The 8,846-nt window shown below is 52.9% G+C and overlaps 1 protein-coding gene across 1 annotated transcript; it reads right to left on the bottom strand.

The window, feature by feature from the left end:
* Positions 1-601: 601 nt before the first annotated feature.
* LOC128339795 (uncharacterized) lies at positions 602-7,968 on the bottom strand. The gene is made up of 2 exons (XM_053284224.1): positions 6,769-7,968; positions 602-3,821 (listed from the first exon to the last, which is right to left on the bottom strand). Exons 1-2 carry the CDS (start codon positions 6,920-6,922, stop codon positions 3,268-3,270), a joined length of 708 nt encoding a protein of 235 aa, XP_053140199.1. The 5' UTR covers positions 6,923-7,968; the 3' UTR covers positions 602-3,267.
* Positions 7,969-8,846: the final 878 nt, after the last annotated feature.

Raw genomic sequence — 8,846 nt, 5'->3', positions numbered from 1 at the left:
ATTAACATTCACTGAAGCACAGGTAAAATACAATCAAATGGCTAAAAACATAGGACCTGATTGAGCAATATTATTGTACAGCAGGAACTGTGTCCTTTTTGTTCTGATCACCTGCTGGAGGGCTGGAGAACAGGCAGCCTGCACTTAGTCCTCCGCAATAGGTGATCAACACTGTCAGAGGAGATAGTACTAATCATCTGTTTGGCAGTGTGCATACTATGCTGGATATGGCTTCTTTTTCCTGCCAGAAGCATCTTTTTGTTATTCAGTAGGGAATACGCAGGAGTGGAAATCTGGTTTCACTCTTGGATAGCTTGTGCTGGATCAGGACAATAATGTTAAATTATTTTGTAATATTTTGAATTTGGTAAAACTTAAATTGCTTTATAATATTACAATGGTTTACCCTGAACCCCCAAGGCCAGCCCGAAGAGTTTACAATTATACCATTTGGCAGGTGCTCATGTTCGGGTTATACTGTCTCCAGAACATTGTATAATGATGGCGTTTTATTATGAAAAATCAAGTTCCACATTTAAAAGTAAAACCATGGCTGTCATTGTCCCCAGACCCCGGCCCAAGAAGACACAGAGACGTTAAATGGATGAAACGGGCCACGTTTATTAATAAACAAATAGGCATAGGCGGACTGTAAACCAGGTGATTAATCACCAACATAGAACAGTGCGGGCCCATAGGCGTGAGCTAGGATGCTACCATCCTATTCACCACCTGACACGGGCGACACACCCTGGCTCAGGAAACAAGCGGGTATACCCCACCTGTCTCCTTCAAAGCCAACCGCCCTCCAGAGAAGAGGGGATCTGGACAGCTCAAGGTCTTCACCCACCCCGGACCGCACAGCCCAAAGGTTGATAAAATCCTTAAGCAGGTTTCCTGGCAATCAATTTCTCCCCGTGCCGCACAGGCTACAAAGGAGCGATTGACCATTCCACCTTACAATATCCAAGGGTGCTCACCATACTCTAACCAACCACTTACCCCTTAGCCCGCACTGTTACTGCCCACGTGGCCAACCTAAAACTAACTAACAACTGAGTACAGAACGGAGTAGGCGAAAAAAACCCCAACAAAGGCCAATACGTTGGGAGCAAAAAATTCCTACTCGGCCCCGAAGCGACCAGTCACTGAACCCGCTCTGCATCAGGGAGGGAGGGAGGGAGATCCTGAAAAGAACTGAAGAGTAGAGGCGTGGATTGACCGTGCTGCAGCCGGAACCACGCCCCCTTTTGCAAATTGGCCAATCAGGCCACTTCTAGGGCCTCATGTCCAGGGTGGCTGAGACAAACTCCCTCCCCCCCGCACAAGGCGAAGGGGAGGGGAATTGTCCCCAGACCCCGGCCCAAGAAGACACAGAGACGTTAAATGGATGAAACGGGCCACGTTTATTAATAAACAAATAGGCATAGGCGGACTGTAAACCAGGTGATTAATCACCAACATAGAACAGTGCGGGCCCCTAGGCGTGAGCTAGGATGCTACCATCCTATTCACCACCTGACACGGGCGACACACCCTGGCTCAGGAAACAAGCGGGTATACCCCACCTGTCTCCTTCAAAGCCAACCGCCCTCCAGAGAAGAGGGGATCTGGACAGCTCAAGGTCTTCACCCACCCCGGACCGCACAGCCCAAAGGTTGATGAAATCCTTAAGCAGGTTTCCTGGCAATCAATTTCTCCCCGTGCCGCACAGGCTACAAAGGAGCGATTGACCATTCCACCTTACAATATCCAAGGGTGCTCACCATACTCTAACCAACCACTTACCCCTTAGCCCGCACTGTTACTGCCCACGTGGCCAACCTAAAACTAACTAACAACTGAGTACAGAACGGAGTAGGCGAAAAAAACCCCAACAAAGGCCAATACGTTGGGAGCAAAAAATTCCTACTCGGCCCCGAAGCGACCAGTCACTGAACCCGCTCTGCATCAGGGAGGGAGGGAGGGAGATCCTGAAAAGAACTGAAGAGTAGAGGCGTGGATTGACCGTGCTGCAGCCGGAACCACGCCCCCTTTTGCAAATTGGCCAATCAGGCCACTTCTAGGGCCTCATGTCCAGGGTGGCTGAGACAAACTCCCTCCCCCCCGCACAAGGCGAAGGGGAGGGGAATTGTCCCCAGACCCCGGCCCAAGAAGACACAGAGACGTTAAATGGATGAAACGGGCCACGTTTATTAATAAACAAATAGGCATAGGCGGACTGTAAACCAGGTGATTAATCACCAACATAGAACAGTGCGGGCCCCTAGGCGTGAGCTAGGATGCTACCATCCTATTCACCACCTGACACGGGCGACACACCCTGGCTCAGGAAACAAGCGGGTATACCCCACCTGTCTCCTTCAAAGCCAACCGCCCTCCAGAGAAGAGGGGATCTGGACAGCTCAAGGTCTTCACCCACCCCGGACCGCACAGCCCAAAGGTTGATGAAATCCTTAAGCAGGTTTCCTGGCAATCAATTTCTCCCCGTGCCGCACAGGCTACAAAGGAGCGATTGACCATTCCACCTTACAATATCCAAGGGTGCTCACCATACTCTAACCAACCACTTACCCCTTAGCCCGCACTGTTACTGCCACCCAGGGAGGTCAGCCCTTGCTTGGCCTCCCTGCCCCATGCCATCCAACAGTGCAGCAAGCCCATTCCGAATATTGCGTAAATACAAATCGCACCCAGCCTCGGAAAGGTGAACACCATCCGGGCGATATAGCTCGTGGAAGCGAGCTGCTAAATCAGGTTGCCTAATGATGTCCCCCCCAGCCGCCAAAACTAACTTACCTATGGCAGCCGAAACCTTGCGCCGGGCCTTTTCTAACTTAAACCCGTTAAACGCAGCGCGCCAAACCCTGCGCTGAAGCCAACTGATCCAGAGGATAAGAACCCCGGGCATCCACCTGCGCAGTACGGTCAAATTGGAGGCGGCTTGCTGCACCATGGACAGGCCAGTCCGCCTGCCTAAGTCATTCTCACCCAAGTGAAGGACAAGAACGGTGGGCACAGGGAATCTAGCTAAGTGATCCTTAATGGCCGGGAGCAGCTGACTCCACAGCATGCCCCGCATGACCAACCAATACACCAGGGCTCTTCGTCCAAACCCCAGCTGTGAACCCCAGTGGGAGGTGCTGGTCTGCTTGAAGGCCCAAAAGACCAACGAATGGCCATAGATCAGGACCCGTACAGGAGCCGCTGCCCCACCAGCACCTGCCAAAAAGAAAATTCGATCAATCCAGATAATATAGTCCGCTGTCAGTGCACATAACGCCTGACCGCCACGGACTTCCACCGGCCGATCTGCCGTACCACGGCCTCTTGTAGGCCCAACCGGGAAGCTGTAGTAGCCGCCCCAATCCTGAAGGAGTGTAATGTGAGCCCTTCAGGCGGCACCCCAGCCGCAACCAATGCCCTTCTTACCACTGCCAGGAACTGGTATTGGGTAAGAGGTGCCTGATCCGCGTGGACAAACAGGCACCCTGCTGAGGCAGGCCCGAGGGCCGCGTAGTGCCGCAAGGCGATCACCGGGCAAATGCCAGGGTCAGAGGCAGCCGCCAAGCGCACCAACTGCCCTTTACCGTGTTGATCCGTCTTAGAACGGCGTAGAAAAAGCTGTGCCACCCCGTCACTGAGTGACAAATCAGAAAATTGCAAACAACGGTCCCTCGGGGAGCCCCTGTTCCATGGTAGCAACTCACCTGGACGAAAGGCGCCGAAAAAGGCGACTAAAACAGCCGCCCGAAAAAGAGTTACCTCCCACTGGTTAGCACAGCAGGCCTCAAGTTGCTGCAGCACTGCGGCAACCAAATCTATGGTGAAAGGACATCTAGAGTTGAGGCTGCCCGGGTTCTCCCTGGACCAGCCCTCAAGCATGCGCCGTACCCGAGGATCCGCTGAAAAATCACTAACCCCTTTTACCTGTGCTGTAAAGGCCAGAGCAGCTAAGTAGCCGCCAAGCGTGGACACAGCCCGCCCCGCCCTACGTAACATAACGAGGAACTGTTGCAGCTGGCACACTGGAACAGGCCAAACCTCCTCCAAAGCTTCAGATCCTCAAAACAAGGAAAAGGCCTGAAGCTTAGCTGCATAACTGGCTCTGGTGCTGGCCAGAGACGCCGCTATGGCCTGTTGTGCCTCCAACTGCCAAGCTGCCACAGAAAGGCGGGCATGAGATCCGGTTGCAGTGCCACCTCGGGAGCTAACTGTCTGAACCTGTGCAACTGAAAATGAGACAGAGCATCAGCTATGTCGTTGCGCACGCCCGGAACATGCCGGGACCGGAACAAGATGTTAGCCCGGAGGCACTGCAACACCAGGGCCCCTACCAGCCCCATAACCCTCCGGGAGTGAGAGGTTTGTGAGTTGATGACCTGCACTACTGCCTGGTTGTCACACCAGAACCGGACCAACGAGTTAGAAGACTCGTCGGCCCAAATGTGCACTGCAACTGTGATAGGAAAAAGCTCCAGAAACGTAAGATCCCTACCTAACCCTTGCCTCACCCACTCGACGGGCCAGAGGGCCGCACACCAGCGACCCCTAAAATAGACCCCAAAACCCAATCCAACTGCTGCAGTGGAATGGACTTGTAGGTCAGCCTCCACTAACAGTTCATTCCTCCAAAAGGCTACCCCATTGAAACCCAACAGAAAGGATTCCCAAAGGGAGAGGTCAGCTCTAGCGCCCTCAGTAATCCTGACCCCATGATGGGGGGCCCAAAGGCCAGCCATCATATCACACAGCCGCCGCAAAAATGCCCGACTTGGGGCCACCACACTACATGCAAAATTAAGATGGCCCACTAACACTTGTAAATCCCTCAGGGTAATTTTTCGGGCTCGGCCAGCTGCCCTAACTAGGTCCAGAAGGGCCAACAATTTTTCCTGGGGTAACCTTGAACAACCAGCAACTGAGTCAAGTTCAATCCGCAAAAGGAGAGCCTCGTGATGGGGCCTTCCATTTTGTCCCTTGCCAAAGGGACCCCCAGCTCGTCTGCCAGCTCCATAAAGGAGCGAAGCAAATGCTGGCATTCCTCAGAATAGCCCCGCCCTACAAAAAAAAAATCAACCAGGTAATGCGAGGTGGATATAAGCCCCGCCCTCCGCTGCACTGCCCATTCCAGAAATGTACTGAAAGCCTCAAAAGCTGCGCAAGAAATGGAGCAGCCCATGGGCAGGGCACAGTCAAAATAGAATCGCCCGGCAAAGGCGAAGCCCAGCAGCTCAAAATCACTGGGGTGAACGGGCAGCAAGCGGAAGGCGGACTTGATATCACACTTGGCCATAAGGGCCCCTGGTCCCAGGCCCCTAACCACCCAGACAGCATCATCAAAAGATGCATATCGTACTGAGCACAAACTATCCGGGATGCCATCATTCACTGATGACCCCCGAGGGTGAGATAGATGGTGAATTAACCCAAATTCGCCAGGTACCTTCTTAGGGACCACCCCCAGGGGCGAGACCCTCAAACCCGGGAAGGGAGTGCTCTCGAACGGGCCCAAAACCCTACCAGCTGCCCCCTGCTTATTGATTTTCTTGAGAACCACCTGTTCCTTACCTATGACAGACCTCAATTTACGAGAGCTACTAAGCCCACGACGGGCCGAAGACAGTATCCTAAAACCTTCCCGGAAACCCCGGTTCAAATAGGCAGCCACAACCCGATCCGGATAGTCCTGGAGCAAAGGCTCCAGTACATCAAGCTTGATGGGGCTGGGGCCCTTTCCCCGCAGGGGGTGGAGGAGGGGCACCCTTCTTGTTGTTGCTGCCGGGCCGGAACTTGGACCCTGAGCTACTGAACTTGGCCCTAGGGCAGGCAGAGCTAGGATGCTTGGCCCCACACATGCCGCATGCACGTTTGAAGCAGCAGGGGGACCGGGTACACTTACCGTGGGTACTGTACTCCCAGCAGACCAGGTGGGGTTGAACCCACTGCTGGCCAGCCCCGCCCGATGTCGATGGGACCGCTGCCCTAGATAACAGGTGGCCACTGTCTGACCGATCCCCTTCTACGGGGCGGGGCGGGGACATAATAACTAACCACAATTCCTGTAAAGGGGTGTCCCACAGTAGGGAAGGGTCCAAGGCAGCCCTCATGCGAAAACTCTCATCATACCGGATCCAAGAGGAGCCGGCAAAATCGGACACTGCCCTATGGATCATATCCATGTATTTTAAAAGCGCCGGGCCACGGGCAGGCTGCGCCTGAACTATGACGCCCATATAAATGGTAAATCCTGACAACCAGTTATTCCACGTCTTCTCAACTGGCTTACGCTTAGTGGCCTCGTGGTCCTTAAAGGATTCCCCTTCTTTATGTTTTACTCCTGGTTCGCGAAAAAGGAGACTAAAAATGTCAATATACTCTCCCTTCAAAATCTTTTCCTTGGTAGCAGGCAGTAAGTGGTCACCAAGCAGCAGCCCCATGCCACCGTATGGGGCATGATAACCGGCGGGGAGAATCCCCATGGGATAGTGACCGGTGGTACCAGAAATTGCTGGAACTGGGCTAGGGATCACACCTGCAGGTGGGGCAACCAGAGTACCCGGGGGCACAGCGCCCGTCCATACCCGCTCAGCCGCCCCTTGCAGGCCAGCAGTAACCCCCGGTATACTAACGGGGGACCTAAACCCCAAGGATGTGTATAAGGAGGCCAATATGAGTGTACTCCCCAACTCCCGCTCGCTGGCATCGGCCAGGGTACATAGGGCCACTGGCCGGTGCCGCTGGGAGGTGTAGGTGCTGCTGGCTCACCCGGGGCCACCGGTACTCGAGGGTCCACAGGCGGAGGTTCAACCGGTGCAGCAGGCAGTGGAAGCGACGGAGCAGGCAACACAGGAGCCGGGTCCTCAGGCGACGGCAATGGAGCCACAGGAGCAGGCCTTCCAGGAACCAGGTCATCAGGCATGGATGGATCTTGCGGACCTGAGGGAGGAGCCGGGCCGGCTGGGCCCCCCCCCCTTTCCAACGCCTTCAACCTACTAGAGAGTGATTTTAAAAGCTGATTCCGGGCAGCCCCCCTGGTCCTGCGAGGCACCTTGGGAGGAGGGACACCACCACCCCGCCAGAAGGACCAGCACCCTTATCAGAAGGAGCGCTGCGAGACTTCTCCAAGGCCTCCATCCTACCAATCAAGCCCCTAATAAGGGCCATTTCTTCATCATCCTCATCCGAGGAAGAGGGGGGGGGGGGCTTTGGGCTGCCTAACAGGCTTCCCACCCTTTTTCTCCTTAGCTTTCCTGGGCATCGTGAAAACACCCACAAGCCCTCAATCAATATTAGAAGGAGAAGCCAACCCCCAATTCTTGCTCTACAGAGCAACCCTATGGATGTGGGAGAGGTTTGCACGAAGGGAAAAAACCTTAGCCACCCCCAGGGAATACCAAAGCTCAAGAAAAAACCCCCAGAAGCCAACTCGAAAGCCCAGCAACAACCCCTCACAACAAGGCCCCCCAAAGCAGCCAGAAACCCCTTCCAAAGATCAGGAGAGTAAAGAAAGCTGTAGAAAAACTTGCAAAAAGCCCCACCCCACGGCCCTCCCGGGCCTGCAACAAACCAAAGGGCCAAAGCCCTGTCGTGATGCAGATGCTGGAACGGGACGCTGGAGAAGGCTGCGATCGGGCCCACAGGCCACAGAGCCCCGCTGGTATTCTGCAAAGCCTGGAGACTTGTCTACCTAATGCCCTGCACAGCGGGACCTGAAGGAACCCGCTGGAGAACTGCCACGCCCGCTCCTGGGCGAACCCTCCCCAGGCCTAAGTGGAAGGAGCCCAAGTAAAGAGCTCCTTCCTCATGCAGATCCTGAAAAGAACTGAAGAGTAGAGGCGTGGATTGACCGTGCTGCAGCCGGAACCACGCCCCCTTTTGCAAATTGGCCAATCAGGCCACTTCTAGGGCCTCATGTCCAGGGTGGCTGAGACAAACTCCCTCCCCCCCGCACAAGGCGAAGGGGAGGGGAATTCTAAGTGCTTGTAGAAGGATGTCACACCAGTGCAAAGCTGTGCACTAGCTGCTTGCACGAAATCTGAAGCTTTAATGCCGGCTAATTTTTCTGCAAGTGCAAGCTTGCTTGCACTTATGCAACAGTTGCACAACCTACAGGAAACCGCATTTGTTTTTCAGGGAACTTTTACACAGAGTGCTATAGCACTATGGTGCAATAGCACAATTCCACAGAACTCCATTTTTAGCATGACTTGCAGTCTTTTTAAACTGGTGAAACTTTGCTGGTTATTTCATTAAGAGTCTTCACATATCTAGTTCTCATGGATTCAAATTTAACTTTTACAAAGCATTAAAAAAACAACCACCACCTAATAAAGAATTGGAAATAAAAAAGGAACGTGTCAGAACTAAGTGCATTCTGATTTCGGAGTCCATATATCAAGTGTTCAGAAAATGATGTCTTAGTTTCATATTTCAGTGTTCCATGTTTAGACTGGAAACCTTGGGGAATAAATGAATCATGTCCACCAATTCTGTACATTTCCTAGGTTCTTAGAAAGGAGATGCATTTTTAAATTAAATGCTTCTAAAATTTGCAGATTACTTGTGGCCTTTGAGATCATTATGTATTTCCATTCAGGCCCAAGATACTGAACACTTGCCTACATTTTGGTTAAGCATGAGTGTGAAAACAGCCTTCAGAGCTACCTATTATAGTAGGTCACACATTCCTCTCTCTGATTCTGCTCAAAATGATGGAGAAATTATTCTGGCTAGGTGTGTTTTGTTTTCTTAGAATAGTGCTCATGCGGCCAAGAACAGAAGGGAATCTAGCTTGCTATTAATAAAAATGCCCCGTGGAGATGGAAAAACAAATTCACAAATCT

Source organism: Hemicordylus capensis, chromosome 1 (genome assembly GCF_027244095.1).
Source record: "Hemicordylus capensis ecotype Gifberg chromosome 1, rHemCap1.1.pri, whole genome shotgun sequence".
NCBI classification, from domain to species: Eukaryota; Metazoa; Chordata; class Lepidosauria; order Squamata; family Cordylidae; genus Hemicordylus; species Hemicordylus capensis.
The sequence above is the reverse complement of the archived record's forward strand: the minus strand, read 5'-3'. Positions and strand labels throughout refer to the sequence as shown.